General features: G+C 34.6%; 1 protein-coding gene across 3 annotated transcripts in view; it reads right to left on the minus strand.

The window, feature by feature from the left end:
* FUT8 (fucosyltransferase 8 (alpha (1,6) fucosyltransferase)) overlaps positions 1-23,151 on the minus strand; it is a 188,049-nt gene that overhangs the window by 90,843 nt on the left and 74,055 nt on the right. For all 3 annotated transcript variants that reach the window (XM_012724677.1, XM_004681773.2, XM_012724678.1), the window contains one exon: positions 15,959-16,391. In XM_012724677.1, coding sequence (XP_012580131.1) covers positions 15,959-16,161 — 203 coding nt within the window. In that variant the 5' untranslated portion in view covers positions 16,162-16,391. The remainder of the gene's footprint in view (positions 1-15,958; positions 16,392-23,151) is intronic.

The raw sequence follows: 23,151 nt of genomic DNA on the forward strand, positions 1-23,151 counted from the left end.
TTTTTTAAAGATTTATTTATTTGTGCATACAGAACTGGGGCACAGGCCAGAGGTGCAGGGGGGTGAGAGGATTCACCAGAGACAGTGGGGAGCATCAAAGGCAGATCAAAAAAGTACACTGCTGACAGGAGCAGCGGGTGGGTCAGAAGAGGTCTGCCACACCATGTGGATCTCCTCCCGGGCAGGCGGGAATCGAACTCATGCGGAAGTGGCTTTAGCTTCTTAGTGCTATGCTTTAACCCGCTGCACCACCAGGGAGAGACCCCTTATTTGACCTTTAAATGATTTTTTCACATTTTCCGTTCTCTACTTCATATCATTATCTTAATGCTGGATTTTGCTGATCCTCGATATATATTATATTCTATGTTTTAATATCTTTCATCTATATTCTGTGTGATTACATTAATTTTTCTTCACTGTTAGTGATTTAACCTTTAGCTATGGAATCTATCCCTTGTCATTTCTACTTTACATATTGTTTTGTTTACTATGTTTCAAAAACTATTCAACTAGTACCTTTCTGAGAGATCGTTGAAGGTTCTTTTCAACTCTCAAATTCTATGACTATGTAACTAACTTATAGCTTGTACTTCTGGCATGTACTCAATTGTGTAGTTTCCTCCCCTAGTGAACAAAGATGATCTGTGTAGTAACTACTAAGATACTGCATAATAATTAAGTATAATTTCTGCAGTTTGGTCACATGACATTGCAGCTTTTGACTTACTCCCTTGAATCATTTGTTCTGGAGGCAGCCAAATATCATGCCATTAAACACATAAATTAAATCTAAGGTAATAATTTGTTATACAGAGAAAACTAATAAACCAAAAGAACAACATACACTTTGGATAGCTTGTTTTATTTTCTTGCCTGCAAAATTTAAGTCACTTCTCAAATGGGTACTATTCAAATGGGAATAAGAAATCAGTAAGATGTGTACATACAGATGTGTAAGATGGAGAGTATTATAACTTCAAAATAATAACAATAATCTCCATGTAAATCTAAGTTTGGTCTGTGAATTCAATTCATGCCCTTTTCCTTAACATCATGACATTTGACATAAACTAGGCCTACTGATTCTGATTCACTCTACTACAAATAGCCTGAATTATAAAATGTTGAATATGCCATCTGAACATTGAGACGTAATCTTTTATAGTTATTGTAATAGGAAATGGTATTAGAATGTTCTGTCTTCTGAAAGTTACCAAGTATTTATATAAACTACAGTACCCAAAAGGAGTTTATAGAAAATGTCAAAAGAGGGCCTTTATACCTCAGATGATGAATATCATTTAAGGCAGATATCACAATATCATTTGTGATTTAACAAATTCCAAATAACCCTTGGCAAGAAGTTCTCATTTTTCTTCTCTGATACAAAAAAAAAAGAAAGAAAGCCTTAAAGAGCCTCCTCACTTGGAAACTAAGAAATTTGCTAATGAAAGTTTTAAAGGACATTCCTTGTTAAATGACAATTTACTTGAGACATAAACCTCAACTAAAGGAAGCTGTTTATTTTTTAAAAATTTGTATCTTTCCTAGCCAGAAGAATAATTATATAGTCATTTTGCTTACATTATTTCAGTTGATAGAGTTTTCGTTAACTATATGATCTCCAAAATCACAACTCTAACTTTAGTTAAATTTATAATGCATTATAAACTTAGTGAAATTATATCTGCACTTTATATAAAAGGTTTAATCATTTACAAGCCAATTAAATTTTTGAAATTCAATAGAAGAAAAAATACCACAGCAGCATTTTCACTCCCATCTTCAAATTCTTACTCTTTTTACATATTCTGACTTAATCTTAATTCAACTATCCAATAAATTTGACAGTCATTTTGATACTAAAGCCTTCTTTAGTGAACTTCAGCATGATCATATAGCATACAATATATAAGACTGCAAATATTTTAAAGACATGTAATATCCAAAGTACACCCAAATCATGTACGTGGGAGAGATTTACAACTGAGATTGAAAATCTACCAAAAATAAAAATTAGCTTCCTAACTTTAAATGTGAACTTTGAATAAAGTAGCAGTATCTCCTTTCCCATACTATGACTAATATTTATTTGCTATAATAAATACATGCCTAAATAATATGCTTTTCAAGATCAAAGAAAGGTCAAAGTAATTTTCTTAGCACAGCCTCATATGCTATCAGGAATTGAATAAATACAAGTTTGATGAAATGAAAAAACTTACTGAACAAGAGTGTATTTCTAAGTCTAAAACTACTTGCTCTCTACTCTGGAGTTAAAAAAAATAATAATCACATTTTGACAGGTTGATTTCTATAACCTAAAGCCTAAATAAATATCTGACCAATAATTTTTAATCTTAGTTCATAAATGAAGAAAATATGGGCTCAGAGAAAATAACCTACCTACTAATAATTAAATTGCAGAGACAGAATATAAATTCAAATTTCTCTGAGTACAAAGCCTAACTGAATGTTTTGGCTGAAGCATGAATGAAGTTTGATAAATCAATATGCCAAATGCAAACATACAAACTAAAGAGCTAAGTCATGAGAAGACTTTTAACAAAAAGACCCAACTGTAAAGTAAATGAAAATTTTCATTTGAAATTGAATGAATTAAAGGTAACCTAGGGGAAAATACCTTAGAGCCTAGCACACAGTAAGCAGCATTAAATTATTAGTTTTATTTAAATTTACATGTCTGTAGTCTCTTAACTTACTTTACTGCTTCCTTTTTGTTATCATCCTGATATATCACTTATTCCACCTTTGTTCCTAATAAGCAAATAACAGTAATTCACCTTCTTTAATCTTTTGTATAAGGAGTTTCAAGGTTTGGTATTAAAAAGTAAACAGAGACTCTAATTTGCCTGATTCAGATCTAATTTTGAAAACATAAATAAATATTAGCTCAGTATAAGCTACAATTATTAGACCCATAAAAAAAAAGAAAGAAAAATTAATGTGAAACACTGTCTTCCTAAATATCTACTTGCTCTACATAACAAAAATGTAATAACTTCACTATCTAAATAAAGGGCTAAATAAAGGCAAAGACTTCTATACACTCTCTGATTAATTAAAACATGAGCTATTGTGTAATAAAAATAGAATCATTACATTTCAGTCAGGAGTCTCACTTTTCCTTTCATACATAATATATTCAGCAATCCACTGTAATATTATAGTGATAATTATCACTGTCACCATTTCTACAAAAGGTATGTCTAATATCATCTACAATGATACAAGACTGCAAAATGTAAATTTTCATAGAAAACTATTATATTATTGTTGACAATAATTCTACATCTGAATCATACACACACAAAACTTACAATCTAATAAAACTACAACCCAAAATGGAACCCAAATATGCAAAAGGAATACTTTGACCAATGGATAAACAGCAGATCAACAAATCTTTCAGATGGCACCTAAGGATATTGAACTTTTATCATGAAAATACTAAATCTACAGATAAATGTGTATATTTATTTATAATACTGTTATTCCAATTCATTCTGCATCAACATTCGCTATGTCCAATGTACTGAACTAATATGTGGAATTCAAAGATATAATAAGCATGGATCAGCATATCTCACATGACAGTTGGCTGAAAACACAAAAACAATTATTAATTAGATACAAATGCTCCCCAAGTCAATCATATTCATTTATTCAATCACCCATCCATTCACATTCATTAACCCATTCATTCATTTGAATGAACTAGGTACTCAAAGACAAAAATGAGTAAGATATGGTCTACTCCCTCAAGATATTTTAACTTTCAGCTGATAAGACAATTGTATAGAAAGCTATCACATGGTAAGCACAATGACAAGAGTTAGCCACATGTGCTGGGAGCATGCTCAGAAAGGGTATCTATTCTAGACAGGTAGAGTCAGGAAAGGATGCTTAGAGGAAAACTGGTTGGGCTGAGTTCCAAAAGAGCAGTAAAATTTCTAAAAAATATTTAGAAAAGATGGGGTTGAGAGTTACATAAGCAAAACACTAGAACATACAAATGTAGAGGAAGAGAAGTACTTTTTAGAAAAATCATAAATTGATCAATAAAACAAGTTTAGAATGCAAATTAGAACATACTGAGAGTAAAGTTAGTAAACAGAGATGATGAAATATAAGATTAATATAAACCTATTTAAAGATAATGATGTATAATACAGTTTTATCAAAATATCTCAGAATACTATAAATTTCAGGAAGAAAACTGCACAATTTCAAAATGAAAGAAGTCATATACGTTTATCATAAATCGAATTATGGATATAAACCACAACTAGGCACATGTGACGTTAAGCATTTAATTGGATAGCAGAAAGAAAATTGTTAGCAATCTTAAATTTATGACTTTAATTGAATATAAGAAAGTATGACTGAATTTTCCATACTGCCATTATGCTCCTTTCAAGCTGTGCCTCTGGGGGGCAAAATACACTCAAATGCATAGTTCTGTTTTCTATACCTTACAGGCAAATGCAACACTATGACTTACAGTCACAGCTATGAGATTCTAATGGTCTCAGTCAGACATAATACACAAAATAACTTGTGGCCTACCAAGATTGAGAAAATAAAATAATCTGTCAAAATGTCAACATATAGCTTTCTTTTGTTGGGGACCAAGGCCGGCATCTGGCGTCTGTCAGCAGCCATAAAAAGGTGAAATGGAGTCCGGATAGAGAAAAACATCCGGGTTGTAAAAGGCATGTGGGAAGAACTCCCTGCCCCCACCTTTTCCTTCTCCTCTTTCTTTTCTCGCCCACTTCCGCCCCTCGCGAGACCAACTGCCGTCAAAACATCGCTGCATGTCTATTGTCCATTGGCTTTCTCCCTTCCCGACTTCTGCATCCCCCACCTCTTGTACTTTATATAAACTAGATAAAAACAAAATAAAGATCTCTCACTTTCACTCTCTCTTTGTTCTGCTCCACGCGTGTGACTGTTTCTTTTGTTCGCTGGACCTGGGGCCCCGACTCCCCGGCCTTGCAGGTCAAGGCCCCCCGCAGCGGTGGGCCCAACGTGGGGCCCCCAGGCTCACCGGCGGTTTTCTTTCTCTCACCGGTTATTGTTTCCTTCTCTTTTTCTGACCGATGATCCCCTGGGCCCAGGCCCTATAAAGTTTTGCCAGTTTTTCTTTATCGGCTGTTAGCTCCCTTGCCTAACAGTCCCCCGGGCTCATAGCCGCCATTTTATGAAAAGTTTTTAAGGTGTTTTACGTCTGCAGACCCCGTTTCTTCGCCGTCTGATCAACGGATTTGACCTCTCCTATGAGTAAGTCCCCCTTCTCGGAAGCTTCCAACTCACTGAGGACTATAGCGGGGACTCACCCCACCACGGCCTTTACTGCTACGGTGGACCCCTGGATCTTCCTCACCCTAGATCCTTAAACTGTTATAGCTTCTATTTTGCTGCCACTTTAGTTTTATGGTTGTTGTAGCACTAACACGACATTAAAAACATGGGACAGGAGCTTAGTCAGCATAAATTGTACGTCTCCCAGTTAAAAGACACTCTTCAATCTAGAGGCATTAATGTTAAAACCAAAGATCTCCTCAGGTTTTTCGACTTTATAACTACACTTCTTATGTAAGTATGCAAAATTTCTGTTAGAAAACAATTCACAAATATCACTTTGCTGACTTGGCTATGTCATCATTCGAGGAAGGAGAAAATCAGTAGAACAAAAAAGTAAAAACGATTTATGTCTGTCAACAATAAAGACCAATATACATGTCACATATAGATGAATCATGAAAAAAGATCCTAGTAGGTTTTAACCAGAAAATAAGACTGGAGTAGATAAACTAAAAGTCACAAATGTTGGCTCACATTCTTTCACACAAACAAGCACAGCAAATTCTGCTTACATTGTTCTTTCAAGGCCCTTGCTGTTAATAAAAGCTCTGGCTGCGGCCCTCCCTGGTGGCGCAGCGGGTTAAAGCGCAGCACTGAGAAGCTTAAGCCACTTCCGCATGAGTTCGATTCCCGCCTGCCCTGGAGGTGACCACATGGTGTGGTAGACCTCTCCTGACCCGCCCGCTGCTCCCCTCAGCAGTGTACTTCATTGATCTGCCTGTTCTGCTCCCCACTCTGTCTCTGGTGAAGTCTCTCGCCGCCCCTGAGCCTCTGGCCTGTACCCCAGTTCTGTATGTACAAATAAATAAATCTTTAAAAAAAAAAAAAGCTCTGGCTGCATAAGTGAGTCAATAGAAGTCTCATAAAAGCAGCAGTCCTGGTAAACTGGGTAAATATAAGATGCCAAATAAATGCTTTTGATCTGAACAGTACTTCCATTATATTCACAAAGTTCTACACTTAACAAGAAACTAGATGGAATATATATTTATTTCAACAGTGAACTCTGAGATTGAGTCATTCATGATTAGCAAATTATGTGCTTAAACATGTGTACCTCTTTAGAGTTATACTGATTCAAGTGGCCATTTCTAATATTGGTATATAGTAATCTCTGAGCACACATCTTGTATAAAAATAATTGTAATATTAAGCAGGATAACCTATCATCATATTAGGTTATTAAAAAATATTGTCCTGAGATAATACAAAAGGAAGATGAACTTGAGAAGATATAAAAAATGAGTGTTAAAGTACACAAAAAATTTATATGATTTCGTAATTCCTAGGAGGATTTTATTTCTGCTTCTGCTCCCACCATTTTTCTGACTTGCAGAAAAATGACAATTCAGTTAACTTCCATACGTCATGTGGTAAGAGATAATTTTTGAGGTGCAAGTGAATATAAATAAAAATTAACACTGATTTATACTTTTGAATACCCCTTTCGTCTTTATTTACATACACAACATTCTGTATTTACTAAATACACTTCAGTTTCCCTCTAAGCCTTATTAGAATCCCGGTCATTTCTTATGTGAATCATCTCTGCCAAGCAACAATGTCTGCAGACATTTACAACAAAAAAGCGGCCCTCCCTGGTGGCGCAGCGGGTTAAAGCACAGCACTGAGAATCTAAAGCCGCTTCCTCATGAGTTCAATTCCCGCCTGTCCCGGAGGTGACCATATGGTGTGGCAGACCTCTCCTGACCCGCCCGCTGCTCCCCTCTGCAGTGTACTTCCTCGATCTGCCTGTTCTGTTTCCCACTTTGTGTCTGGTGAAACCTCTCACCGCCCCTGAACCTCTGGCCTGTACCCCGTTCTGTATGCACAAATAAATCTTTAAAAAAAAAAAAAAAAGCAAAAGAACTGGGATTAAAATCAAGCCTATTTTAACCTGCAACAACAAGATACACATATTTTATTATTTTATACTATGCTTCCTTCTAACCATTGTGATTCACAGGATAACACCAATATGTTATATGTATAAATCTTTTTATATTTTTTCTCTCTCAGTCAGGTTTATCTAAGAGACTGATCTATCAAAACAACCATTATTGTTTTATGATTTTACCTAAATGAACTATATAATGTCTATATGATAACCTGGGGTGGGGGGAACCTTCACAAAAAAATAATAAGTTTGCTTAAAAGAATGTGAGCACTAGCCCAAAGAGCTTTTTATTATAAACAGCTTCTAACAGATTGTGTGCCAACTATAAATCAAGTGGCACTGATTTATGGCCATATATCCCACTATTATTTATCATCAATTATCAATAAGTGTTTGGGCCATTATTAAAGAATATACAATCAAGATGCGACCCTGAACCCAATATTCACGCATCATAAAATATTTACTGCAAAGATATTTTGCCTAAACACAAAATTTACACTTTTTCAATTTAGTTATTTAAGAATTCATTATTTTTATTTTGTGGCACCTTTCTCAAAGAGTGGTACTGTACTATTCTAGAGGTCCACATATGCAATCATTTCTACAGGTAATTCTACACACTGAAAATGAATAACTGAACAATTGAAATGTCTGTATTTTAAATAAAAGTTAGCATGAGCAATTAAAATTCCCATCTACAAGCATCAATCAGCTAAAAATTCCATATAATTCAGGCAAAGTCAAATTAAGTCCGTTCTATGAGCCTATATAACCTTATATAGTATTTACCTGCTTTGTCTCTGTAATGATATACAGATTTGTCTAATTTGATCCTCCAGCCAAAAGGGTTTTCTCTATTACAATTTTGGATTCTAGCCCCAATGAAGTGGTTTTCTTAGCGTAAACAACCACGCAGAATAATATCTACATTTTACAAATAAAAACCTGAGGGTCAGAAAGCTTGAAATGCCCACTAAATATCACTATGTAAGTCCTAAAGGATCTAAATCCAAATCTGAGAAATCCATGCTCCTTTCATTTCACCAGCCTGCACCTTTCTAAGTATTACTTGCCTCTCCCCCTAAGTCTCACATTAGCTCCAAATACAAGCTGCCTTAGTAGGCAGACAGAAGAAACCAAGGAACAGTTGAGCATCAACAGAAGCATGAAACAAGAGGAAATCAGAAGTACAAAATAAGTTCCTAAAAACTTATTGAAAAGTCAGTAAGAACCTAAGAATATCAGTAATTGCATTCTGATTTAACTTTCAAAGCATGTCCACACCCACATGCATAACAATTCAGAGATTATGAAAAACTGGGGAATATATACTGATTTATACAAACTTTTCGCCAGCAGTGATCAGACTGTAAATAGTTCAGGTTTTCTTGTTACACATGGCCTGCTGCATTTGAATTTGTTTTCCAAACATTTAAAAATATATAACCACTCTTAGTTTGCAGACTATTAAAAACAAACAAGGGAGGGCTGGATTTGCCCCACCCATAGTTAGCTAAATTAGTCAAAGCCAAACAAACAAGAAAGGCAACAGAGATCCAATCAATCCCATCAGATGTGATAGTATAAGAAAGGGCCTTAGTAAAAATGATTATTTATATAAAAGTCATCATTGCTTATTTGTATTCAGCTGCTGACTAATTCTGATTATATTTTTAATCTATATTTTGAAAAATAAATTAAAAAGTATTCACAAAAATACCTGATTCCATATGAACAATTATAATCAACTTGTCATTACATGAACAAGAGTAGACTATCCATAAATGGGGCTTTCTGTACAAAATTAATATTCATACATGAAAAATACATATGTATAAATGTAGCTAAGGAAATGCTCAACACTACATAAAATAGAAGAAACTAAAGGTTAAGTTTGAAATAATTTTTAAACACTTTTTTCAACAATGTAAAGTAAGTCTTACCACCTTTTACTGTTGCCATATACATTCAAAGGCAGTTAGATGAAAGATAGGAAAGGAAGGAAGAGACCTGACAGTAAAACGAAGATATTGCTGGAACATTACAAATAGTAAAAGAAGGAAGGACATGAAAGAGGGTAAAGAGGAAAAGGAAAGGGGAAAGAATTAGTTTTCTATGAATTAGTAAATACTTCCAGCAATCAGACACTTCATCCATAGAAAGAGTATAAAATATCAACCTTGTAAATCTCTAATAATAAATGAAGGAATATTTGCTCAGTAACTCTGCCTTTGAATCAAGTCTATTCTCCTGAAACAGTATGTTTCATAGCATTTGGTCATTATTTGCTCCTATGAATCAAGAAAAACAAGTAATTGAGGTACTATAAATAAGGCTCACTATAATTGGAATGTTTTATCTGAAATAGTGATGACAATCAATATCTCATGTTTTTATTGCTAAAAAGTTGCTACCAATTTCAACTGTGGTTACATTGAAAACAAACAAGAATCTCAAAACACTAAAATGGGAGCTCTCCCTAATGGCAAAAGGGTTAAAGCACAGCACTATGAAGTGACACGGCCACCACAACCACTGCAGTATGAGTTCGATTCCCAGCCCAGAGGTGACTCACATGGTGTGGCAGACCTCTCCTAACCTACCCACTGCTCTCCTCAGCAGTGGACTTTGTCAGTCTGCCTGTCCTGCTCCCCTGCTCCCTGGTGAATTCTCACCCCCATACCTCTACCCTGTATCCCAGTTCTTGTATGCATAAATGAATAAATCTTTTAAACTACTATAAAATGGGCCCTCCCTGGTGGCGCAGCGGGTTAAAGCACAGCACTGAGAATCTAAAGCCGCTTCCCCATGAGTTCAATTCCCACCTGCCCCGGAGGTGACCACATGGCGTGGCAGACCTCTCCTGACCCGCCCGCTGCTCCCCTCAGCAGTGTACTTCGTCGATCTGCCTGTTCTGCTCCCCACTCTGTTTCTGGTGAAGCCTCTCGCCACCCCTGAGCCTCTGGCCTGTACCCCAGTTCTGTATGCACAAATAAATAAATCTTTAAAAAAAAATACTAAAAAATGGATCTAACTTTATAATCTGTGCTTCTACCACTAGGAATCTACCAAAAAGATAAAAACATATTAATTCTAAAAGAAACCTCCACTCCTATGCTTATTGCAACATTATTTACAATGGTTAAGCTATGGAAAGAACCTAAATGTCCCAAAACAGATGAATGGACCAAGAAGATATGGTATAGATACACATTGGAATAATACTCAACAATCAAAAAAGATAAACTCGTGCTATTTTCAGCCACAGAATGGAACAGAAAGAGATTATAGTAAATGAAATAAGTCAGCAAGAAAAAGAAAAATATCTAATAGTTTCACTTACACAAGTGGAACACAGGAAAACCAAAGAAATGGTTAGGAAAAAGACAAAACTTGCAAGCTCATCACAGACTTTAAGCAAACAGTGTGTGTGTGGGGGGGGGGGCGGTGCAGAGAAGAGAGGGGTCACAAGAGGAAAGGGAAACAAGGGAGTATGGTGATGGTTCCTGGGTGCTATGGTGAGGGGAGAACTACAAGAACCACAACTGAGGGGAAAGCAATAATATAAGAAAGCAAAAAATATATAAAAAAATAACTATTGAAGTTTTTCAAATCTACTTTTTAAATAACATTACAATTACATTATATTACTCTACACTTAAGTTAGACTGTCCATGGTCTCAGGCAGAATAAGCAAGATTTGGCCTATGGAAAAAAAAATCAGTTTCCTTTCTACCCATTCTTCTGCTCCCTGTGATATTTAAAAATCACATTTAAATTTTAAGTTATAGTTTCAAAAATAAATGCATCTAGAATAATAAGAGGTAAGATGTTTAAGAGAAAGGATGTTTATTAATCACTCTAGGTTTTACAGGTTCTGTTCAATTGTAACATTTGTCCACTAGATGTTTTTCCACTAGAAGATTCATGTTCTGGTTCTAATCCACCTGGGAAGATTACTACATAGCTCATAAAATAAGTAGTGTTAATAATCATTCTTTGTGGTTTGTAAATTGACAGATTACAAGTAGAATCTAAAAGCCAGAAAAAAGTTACTGTTAAATCACACAAACAAATAGATCTTACTAATAGGATACAATATCACATTTAAATTTTTACATTGTAGTTTCAAAAATAAATGCATCTAGAATAATAAGAGGAAAAATGTTTAATTTTAGAGGAAGGATGTTAATTAATCACTCTAGGTTTTACAAGTTCTGCTCAGTTGTAACATTTGTCCAGCTTGAGCTTCTCTACTCAAGGGGTTTCTGAACTATTTTTAATATTTTTCCAGGTGTTTTCTGTTCAACTGAACTCTGACAAGCAAATGGCAACTTCAAGTTACAAAAAGTAAAGATTAAGTGAATTTATAAGAGCAAATCACATTAATAAAAATTGAGACAGAAATAGAAAAAGAGGCATGGAAAGATTATTCCCATGACTGACAAGATGAGAAAATTATTAAAAAGAAAGCCTACAGCATGTATACTAAATGGACTAGTAAGTAACAACTAAGTATGGGGTATCTGGAGAAAGCCAAATGAAATAAGTAGAAAACATGAGAAAATAAGCAAATTTATCTTGGTGCCAGAGTCACCAGATTCAATCATTAGTTTAACCAAGGTCAGCAATCACCTGTGTTTCCCAGTTTCTCCACCTAAATTTGTATTTCTCCAGTTAGGCACATGCTCCAGATCTGTCTGACAATTTAATTTTCTTCAACAACTTACTTACTGTGTCTTTCCTCTGGCAAAAACCAACTATAGTGTGCTATAATCTATCAGCCAAGTCTAAGCTAAACTCTGGGTTGTCAACAGTACCAAGATTTGACCTATGTAAATTATCCAACATTAATTAATTCTTGAGATGAGAATGGTGAGTTATATAAGATGACAAATTCATTAGTCTCTCCCTCCATTCTCTCAGTGGGGAGGTTTCTTTTAACTTGTATAGATAGACTAAAAGAAATGACACTCATTGTACAACCTCTAACGCTTGGCCGCAAGAGGACTCGCAATTTCTGCTTTGTCCCCTGGAAATACTACTATGTAGGAAACCTGGTCTTTCTTGTTAAAGAAGCCACCTGGAAAGGAATCAGCTGAAATCCCCAACTACTCATCCAATCTATGAGTGCAGTCATCCGAACTGCTCAGCCACAGCAGATGTGCACCAGATAGCTGCAGTCATAGTCCTGGCCCCAGGGAACTGGATATACAGTCCACTTACACCACCCAGTTTAAATAACTATTGTTTTAAGCCACAATGTTTTTATTGTCTTATATCATTCATATATATATGACTATCTGTAAATTTTCCCTCCCTGGTGGTACAATGGGTTGGAGTGCTGCAATGCAAAGTTAAGCCAAACGCTGGCTGCTTCAATGTGAATTCAATCCGCATCCCAGAAGTCCACATGGCACAGGAGACCTCTCCTGTCTCACCTGCTGCTCCCCTCAGCAGTGTACTTTGTCAATCTGCCTGTTCTGCTCCCCACTCTGTCTCTGGTGAATCCTCTCACTGGCCCTGTACCTTTGGCCTGTACCCCATTTCTGTGTGTATAAATAAATAAAAATATCTTTTAAAAAAGAATTAAAAAAAAGAATTCATTAAGAAAAAATCTCAATTTTTAAAAATAAGCAAATTTTTAAAGATACTTCATCAATTAAAATAGCGAAATGGCAAACAGGCACATTAAAGAAAATGTTCAATATCACCAATCAATAGTTGATGGAATAAATGATTGATGGAACTAACCAATAGTCGATGGAAAGGGTCAATATCAACACTCAATGAAGAGCAAATTCAAGCTATAATGAGATAATATATAACTATTAAAATGGGTAAACTACAAGTGGTTATATGACTATATACATTTGTCAAAATTCATAGACTTGTATGGTAAAAGCAGTGACTTCCTTCACTGTATGAATACTAATCAACAATAAGTAGAACTAAGCACACTACATACATAGCAATCCCTGTACATGTGAGTCCTTCAGAATAATGACTTTCAAACAAATTTGGGAAACTAAATTTGTCATGCTATTAGAAAATGAGAAAAATCTAGCTAGAGGGCTAGTGAACTACTTTTAAAATTATTGTTCTGAATCTTATAAATAGTAGTTTTAGACTTCTGGGTTGCTTTCCAACTCCAATTCATATGCATTATCACGAAGAAATGACCCAGTTTTACAGATACCTGACTTAATCCTTTGTTGTCTAGCTTTTAAAAACATTTCCTTACATGAAGAAAAAATAGCAAATTGGGTGTGCAATATTATAATAAGAGGACAAATAATACCAATGGAAGCTGCACTCCAGTGTTCTTTTTAGCACAGAGTTTCTAAAATGAAATCCTTTTGGATGAAACACAAATAGCCCTAGCAGTAAAACTGATGGAAAGGTTTAAGGAGGTTTTCTGCCCAAATGAAAGAAAATACTCATTTTCCTGAAATTACACATCTATAGATAAAAACAGGCTCCTGTGCTCCATCTGTATTTTCAAATTGTATTTAGGATATTACGGCATGATGTGTTAAGTGTTTCAGCTTTTAGAAATTGTTATACATTTGAATGCAGTAGTGAGAATTTAATTTCAACATTAAAGAACGTAAAGTCCCAAAGTGACTTAAAAGACCAAAAGACTGTTTTGCAGAAGGAACAACCCATATTAAAGGCAAGCTTTCCTTCAAGCAATTAAAACAAGATAGTTGGCAGTCATAAGGAAGCCAACTGAAGTATCAAGACTGAAGCTGAAACAAGAAGAATTTGAGTAATTATTTATTATCTAAATTGTTAAGAGGCACCATCTCTGATGAGAAACAAAATTCCCATGATAAAGAACAAATTTTAGATTTTACTATAATCAAAGCACACTTCAAAATCAAACTGAGCAGAGACTACTCTTGCTGATCTCCTACATCACTGGTTTGTCTCAGGTTACTATCCAGAGCATAGGCTTTCAAGTAAGTGTTTAAAATAAGCCTCATCACTTGCAAAAAGTATGATCTTTAGCAAATTAAGTTGTTTACCATTCCTTTGATTCTTCATCTATAAAATGGTTATGAAGACATTACCTGCACTTCATAAGGATGTTGTAAAATTCAATGATACAATCTATGCAAAATCCTTGTAAACTACCTCGTGTGTGATAAACTCTCAATGAAGGAAGGACAGCTGTTATCACTGCCCTCTACATTGTAGATCTAAATCATAAAGAATGATTAAGATCCCCTAAAAAATCACCTTCTCCATGATCCTCTTTGGCCCTCCCCAACAAGGAAAAAAGAATGATACACAAATTCAAGAAGTTACCTGTCTACTGTCTACTGCTTGACTACTTTGTGTCTTGCTGCATGATATTACTAACCACAGGGACAGTGTGTTATTCTCTTTAACATCTAACATTGCCTTTGAAAGAATATACAAAAGCAATGTTATGGTGAAGGAAAAGTATGGAATTTAACAAAAGAAGGTAACTGTGGAGTGCGAGGAACAAGCATATGGGGTTAATCTGATAGTATAGAATGATACTAGAAGTTTGGTGGCGGGTGCAGTATGGTATGTGGGGTGGGAGGGGAGTTTGTGGGTGTGACCATGGGTATGGGTGTATAAAACCAAAGTATAAAACTATACTTCTGAAACTTGTATAGTACTGTAAACCCATTGTAAGTCAACAAAAAATTTATTTAAAAATGTGAATCGCAGTGAAGCAGAGGCAGGGCGATGGGAGGGCCATGGAGGTCATCTCTATAACCTTGAGGGCATTTGACAACTGCCAGCTACATTCTTCCTTCACTGAATGCTCTTCAGTTTCCACAACATAGTTGTCTGTTCCTCTCCTTCCTATTCATTTAAGGCCCTATGTATGCACCATAGGGTATTTCCACTTGTCAATGTATTTATTTCTCAAGGAGACAAATTCTATTCTTTTTCTCTAGACTATTTCCCTTAGAGTCAGGTACACCACCTCTTGGAGTACTGACTCTCAAATCTTCATCTCTCAAATCTACTCATAAGAAACTTTAAATATATAAAGTAGCAGAATTGCACAATACAGATAACTTCCAAGCTCATTAACTTTGAAACCAAATATAGATTATTTAACACTATGTTCACTTACTAGTGACCTTGTTTTTCCAAACAGTTGATACAGTCTAACAGATGTATGTCACATTTTATGAGAATAGATATAACACTGATAGTAGTTCCTTTGACTCTAGATCTGGTTGCTCTATAAAGATACATAAGGATGAATTTTTGTCTCTTCATTTTAATGAATTATAATTAGACTAGCAATCTCTCAATTATTCTAATGCCTATTATATACTAATTTAACATATGTGCTAACTTAATATATATGCTAACTTAAATCATATATGTCAAAGCTATCAAAAATGCTGATGATTATAAATAAAGCATAAATGCATAAATAGCATAGTTTTTCTATATTAAAATTCCTATGTAAAATATGTCACTATGGAGAAATTCTCCATAAGTAAATATATCATGATATCACTAGTATAAAAATTACCTTAGTAAGATACTAAGATCTTTGCAAAAAATAGCAGTTAATAGGAGTAAGTTATTCTTAATAGCTGAAAATGCCCAGCACCTAAAATCAACATGCAAATTTCATCATTCTTCCTTCAGCTTTTGAAAACGTACCGGAGAGATTCGGCCATTCGCCTCAAGTCTTCATTTTGCTGTTTTAAACGTTCAAGCTTTGCCAGAATCTTGGACAGTTCTCTGCTAGAGTGATCAGGGTGGTCATTATCTCGTACTAAGTGACCACCTATATAAAACAGCAAGGTCCCCCAGGCAAAAAGAATGAGCATAATCCAACGCCAGGAGCCAGTCCATGGCCGCATTTTCAAATTTTCAATTCACTCTCCTGATTTCCTGGAGCTCAAAGAATTGAAAACATGGTAATTTGTTTCTAGGTAGTGCAAAGATCGTATAGTAGCTTTCTGTTGCTTCAGCACATGATTCTTCAGACAAATTAGTCTCTGTGGTGGTCCGTTGGTGAATCTTTCAAAGAGCTCCTCCTGGTGGTTTGTATAGGAAGCTTTATAGTCCTGTGCTGCATGGACGCTACATGCTGTGGAAAGAGTACAAAAACATCCTTTAGACTATGTAAAACAGCATATGCCAAGAATCATGGAGTGCAAAGAAATGTATTGGTGTTTATTTCCAACATAGTTTTCAATTAACCAAACTGCTTAATAAGTAAAAAGTAAAGCTATTAAACATATATAACAAATCAAATATGTGCATTTAGTCCTCTACCAGATAAATTCATTAGCTCTAATTCTGAAAAGCCATTTCAACACCATCATCACTTTTTCTTCTTATTGTGCAATAGCTAATATACAAAGATGACAAGATTGTATCTTTGGATAATAAATCAAAATCAGATAAAAATATATCCAAATGCATATTTTGGGATGTTTCTACTATCTCAAATAGAAATATATTCTCTACATGATTGAACTCACCCCTACAAGTTTTCAACAGCATCCCCCTCCATCTCACTGCTGTTACTCCACTTAACTCTGCAGGTGACAGACAAATTGTCACTTTTAGGATAAAACCTAAGGGTGACAAGATTATTTGCCAAAAACACTGAGCAGCTGGCAACCATTCTAAACATCACAGCAAAGTTCATATAGGTCAAGCTAAACTATTCCTTTCTAATAATTTAAAACATCACCAACTGCAACAGGAAGCTAACACTAGTTAAGTCTTAGTACTGCGCATATTAAACTACAAGCAGACATGCTTTCTTAGGCTTGATTATGGGTTTCATTTCTCACTTCTCTATCATTAGGCTTAAATTTTCCTTTGAAAATTTTTTTTTCTCTAAATTGAAAATCTATAGGCAAAGAGAAATTTTTAACACCATTTGACAATTTCAGAGCTATATAAGAGCAGTCATATCTCTATGCAAAGAATTTCTTGTAAAGGAGGAAGGAGAAAAGGCAAGAAATAGTTTCTATATACAAGACTGGATGTGAAGGGCACTTAACCGCAAATTAAACAGTTGTTACTAGATAGAAATGTTCGGAAAGAGGTTTCAAAAACTGGAGCACAGAGTGCTATTTTCTACTTTTAAAGTTCAAAATTAAATTATTTTTAAGTGGGCATGTATTTAAAAAGAAGAAAATGTTGGCAAATGAATGTCCTAGACATAGTTTACTTCCTTTCCATTTATTCCCATACTTTTCTTCACTGTTACTGGTGAACACTGCTTGAAACACACAACAGGAAAAATATTATATCAACAATTATTTGAGAACCAAATAAAAAAAGCAATAGTCCAAATGAAAAGCTGGTGGTCATCTGTTTTTTTACCACAAGAACAATTTCTATTGACTACATGACTACATTGTTTATTCTTTTTCTCAAAATGCTGCTCTTCAAATATTTGTAGGCATTCCCATCTACTCACCAAAATATAAGACTAAAAGTTCTAGAAGTTTACTCAACATCTCAGTGAGAGATTCAGTCATATGTGTCTATTTTTCACATTATGTGAAGATGCAGAAATTCATGTTAAAAATAAACAATCTACTTTAATACTCAACAAGGGAAGCATTAACATTTGATTCAATAATACTGTTTGTGACAAAATATGCCACATTGTAAACTGCTGTCACACTAAAGTTTAGACCTAGTTAATTCCATTTTTTTTAATCTTTCCCTTCATAGCAAAAGGTAAGTTGGGTAACTGTGACAATAAAGAGAAATGATAGATTCTAAATAAGAATCATTTAAGAATCATATAACTTTAAAAAGATGCACCATTTAACATTTTACTAGAATCAGAACAAAAAGTAACAAATATTTCAAGTCATCAAAAGTATAACTTGAATAGAAACAAAACTTTATAGAAGCATAAATTCTGTTATACAAAGAAATTTATAAAATATACAAGGTTTTTAACTATTGTATTTTACAGCAATATTGTTATTACAAAGTTGTAAATAGCAAGAAATTTTTATAGGACTAAAATACAGTCACTTTCGGGCCCTCCCTGGTGGCGCAGCGGGTTAAAGCACAGCACTGAGAAGCTAAAGCCACTTCTGCATGAGTTCGATTCCCGCCTGCCCCAGAGGTGACCACATGGCGTGGCAGACCTCTCCTGACCAGCCCACTGCTCCCCTCAGCAGTGTACTTCGTTGATCTGCCTGTTCTGCTCCCCACTCTGTCTCTGGTGAAGTCTCTCACGGACCCTGAGCCTCTGGCCTGTACCCCAGTTCTATATGAATAAATAAGTAAATCTTAAAAAAAAAAATACAGTCATTTTCTTAATTAATAGCATCATTCCAATTCTGTGTTTAGAGATTTTTGAAAGTTTATTTTCTTAGCCAATATTTTAAAATGAGATCAATAAAAAATAAATCAAAGCTAAAAACAACAGCTTCATTTATAATTTTCTTAATCATGCTTTAAAATAGCAGGGGTAGAACTTTCCCCCCATTCATAATTAATGCATACTGGAATTGGTAAAGTCTAGACATCTAGACAACAATATGACTAAATAACCTAACTTGAGTTTGAGTTTCTTAATCTATAAAATGTATACAATATATACTACTACTCCCAACAGGAAATACCAGGAGAGGTTTAAATAAAGTAATCTATGTGAAGTCAGGTAATGCTGGTACATTATCTTATAGGCCCAACTATATATTTTATAATTCACATGTCATAATAGGCAATTTCTAAAATAGCTGCCAATGATACTTGCGCTCTATATTAATACTTTCTCATGAGGGTGAGCTGGAACTAGTGGCTTGTTCTTAAACAGATTCTACAAAAAGTGATAGGATTTCACTTCTGAGATAAAGTTACAAATGACAGAAACTTCTATCTTGTTAACATTCTCTCTGCTTGTTCACTCTGATGATAGAAGCTACCACATTATAAGCTGCCTTATAAAGAGGATTGTGTGGAAAGGAACTGAAATCCTGCCAACAACCATGTGAATGATCTCAGAAATGGCTCTTCATCAGTCATGCATCAATATATAAGTCTTGGTTCGCATGTTGATTTCAGGGTTTTTTTAAACAGCCTGACCAAGAAGATCAGCTAAGTCATGCCTGCATTCCTGACCACCATATAATAACTGTTTTCAGCCACTTAATCGCAGGGCAATTTTTCTCACGGCAGAAGATAATTAACACATGGGTCTATTTCCTCTATTAGGCTGAGGACCTAGTCTTCAATTTGTGCTTTTTTGTTGTTGTTGTTCCCAAGTCATTATACAAAGTTTGGGCACAGAGTAGGCATTCAAGATGCAAGACAGATTAAATCATAAGCACATTTCTTTACATATCTATCCTGAAACAGCTTGTAGCAATAAGGAATTCAATAGATAAAATTGTAATCATTCATTTTATATTGTACTAGAACTTTAAAAGCATTTTTATTAATGTTTGCTAAGCAGAGTTCCACTCCAACTGTAACAAAATAACAGGTACCAGATAAGCCCTCACATATAAAATAGAAAGCAAAAAATATATATTTAGGAAACTGTTTTCAAATATTGGACAATGATCAGTCCACACTGTAATACCTGAGAGTGATTAACAATCAAAATTAAGTAAGCTCTATAATCACTTCAGCTTTTTGCCAAAAAAAAATTTACTGAACACCAGCACAAAAAGGAATAACCCAAAGCAAGCCATCTTCCTGAGGTGAGAGAAGACAGATTGAAGTTCAAGACGTTTAAGTGGTTGGAATTTAGAGAACTTCAAATTCTGTATTACAGAGGAGGTCGCTGCCTATGGATTAAAAAAAAAAGCCCTGGAAATTTGCATAGATGATCCTGGATGAACAGTAAACTTTGAAGCATTGTAAGACCTTATGAACATGGCAAAAAACAATTAACAATGGAATGAAAGTTAAATACTCAGTAGTTCAAAAGTTGAAAAGTTAAAGGGAAGACCTATGAGTTCTAACCAAATACAATGAATATGCAATAGAAAACCTAGGGCATTAAGCAGAAATCCAAGAAATAAAATTTCTTAGAAGTTAGGGTTAAACAAGTCCTAAAGCAGGGATCAGATATTTTCTATTAAAGATGAGACAGCAAATATTTTAGACAATGTGGGGCACATACAGTCTCTATCGTTGTTTTTATCTGTGTTTTTTTATAGACTTTGAAAATGTAAAATCCATTCTTAAATTAAGAGCTATACAAAAATAAGCTGTAGATCAGATCCAGCTCTTAACCCAAAGTTTAATGACTAGTCATGGAATAACTATAACAGGAGGTATAACAAACTTTAAAGCAAATTACAAGAGTGTTTTCTGAAGTAATTCAATTTATGTACTGAAAAGAACAGAATTCAACAGAAAAATAATTGTTTATTCAACAGTTTTAATGTATGATTACTATAATATCATAGATGTCAAGCATGATATATTTTAAAGGCATCAAGCTGATAAAAAAAAAAGACATACATAGGCCCTCCCTGGTGGCGCAGCGGGTTAAAGCACTGCACTGAGAAGCTAAAAAGCCACTTCCGCATGAGTTCAATTCCCGCCTCCCCGGGAGGAGACCACATGGCGTGGCAGACCTCTTCTGGCCCGCCCGCTGCTCCCCTCAGCAGTGTACTTCGTTGATCTACCTGTTCTGCTCCCCACTCTGTCTCTGGTGAAGCCTCTCACCGCCCCTGAGCCTCTGGCCTGTACCCCAGTTCTGTATGTACAAATAAATAAATCTTTAAAAAAAAAAAAAAGACATATAAATAGAACATCTAGAAAAAATCAAATTATAAAGTAAAAGTATTTAAGAACCCTATCATATAATTTAACCATAAATTAACATACACTCAGAACTATACCTTTAAATATTTTCTCATTTGATTCATTTTTAAATATTTTGGTAGAATTTATTTAAAATCTTCCTTATTGTCCTGTTTGCCTATAGGAAAATGGTAGTTTATAAAAAATTATGAAAAAAGTAGGAAAAAGTGAATAAAAATTACACAATAAATTTAAATGACCTTTTAATGCTATTAAAAGTTGATTTTAATTTTTGTTTATGTAAAAGCACTTGATGAAACCAACCAAACCGAAATGTAGAACATGGGAATGGAGGAAAAAGAGGGAATGAGGGAAGGATAGGAAAGGAGAGAAAGAGAAATAGTCAAAGAGCCCCTGGTAAGATATGTAATTCAGTTTTCATTCATTACATACAGAGTCATCCTTCATACTTTCACATTATTTATCAGTAAGGTCACAATACATGCACACATGAATTTACAATGCAAGGCATCCTGAATGCATGAGTACAAAATATGACTAACTCACTGAACCCAAGCAATAGTTTAGAAATTAATCTTTCTAGTTATGAAGTGCAAACACATAATCACTTTATGAGTTTTTCGATCTGGAGTAGCTCTCTCACCTTAACTCAATAATTCAATACAATACAACATCAGGTTATGTTTACTGATGCAATTAATTTATACTATTCAAATAGATCCAGGAATTTAATCTGGAATAAACTATAAATGGTAAAAAGTAGTCCTACTAATAAATTAAAATGAAATACATGTCCACCCTATTTTATCTGGTTATCAAGTATATATAAATTATATATATATAATATAACTGACTGGCAGAATGATATAACATAATGAACATCCATTTCAAATCAATCACTGGCTGTTAACATATGGGCAGTTTATCCAACTATAAAATAGAAACAACAGTATATCCTCATATAATGCCAAATTTTCACCCACCATGGTGAAAAGTTGCTCTTTCTTCTTGCTCTCTCTTCTACCTGAACTACATGTCCTTCAACTTTTTCTTATAATTCAGATCTCTACTTAAATGTCACCTCTTTTCAGGTTGTCCCAGACAACCTATACCAATCGACATTTTAAGGTATGAGTAAGAGAAGATTCAACTCAAAATTACTTAAAAATGGGAAATTTCAATTTTTCAATTCACAAAAAGTTAACTCAATCATTCCATGAAAAGTCGAAACCCTCTTCCTATTTCTACTCTACAGCCCTTTGACATGTCAGCTTTTGTGCTCAGACTAGCTCTCATCATGGTAGTAGGTTGGCTATCTCAATTCCAGCCATTTGCAATTATGTGTAAAAGAATAACTGGTAATCTCTCTCATTTGTTTCATTTAAGGAAGAGGAAACCACTGACAGAAATCTCCCTGGAGGATTTGCACATCTTGTTAGATAAAATAAAGGCACCTGTCCCTCGCAAAATCAATCACTGAAAGAAGAATGGGATTAACATTGCTGGCTTAAACTAATTGGGATTTATCCTTAAGCGTTTGCCCCAAAACAAAACTGTGACTCTGAAAGCCAGAAAGAATAAATGAATGACTTCCAAACCCCACAAGAATGTTACAGCATCTTATCTTTTTTTAAAACTGCACACACCATCCCCATAGTGGAGCGGGGGACTTAAAATAGTGCCTAAAACAGAGCATATGTTTTATTAATATTTGTGGAATAAAAAAGTGAAATATCAGTTTTACCCAAAGTATGCACCTATATCTATATAGAGATTGTCAAATTCTAGGCAAAAATAGAATCAAACATTGGAAGAATTAAAACTTGAGATTCATTTTTGCATTTATCCACTTATTTTTATATTTTTATGCAGAAAGTAGATGATCAAATAAGAGTATCCAAATGCAATTTGTAAACAAAAACAGGCATTCAAGCCAACTCTTGTAAACTGCAGTTATCAAAGATTACAGTTAATAAGGCAAACACAGTGCCAAAATTTTCCTTTTACACTTTTGCCAATAATTCTCTGTGAAATATGTTCTCACAGATAATTCTCTAAGTTACTGCATATTTTTATTTTAATTT

Source organism: Condylura cristata, unplaced genomic scaffold (assembly GCF_000260355.1).
Source record: "Condylura cristata isolate star-nosed mole 26May11 unplaced genomic scaffold, ConCri1.0 scaffold00013, whole genome shotgun sequence".
Taxonomy (NCBI): domain Eukaryota; kingdom Metazoa; phylum Chordata; class Mammalia; order Eulipotyphla; family Talpidae; genus Condylura; species Condylura cristata.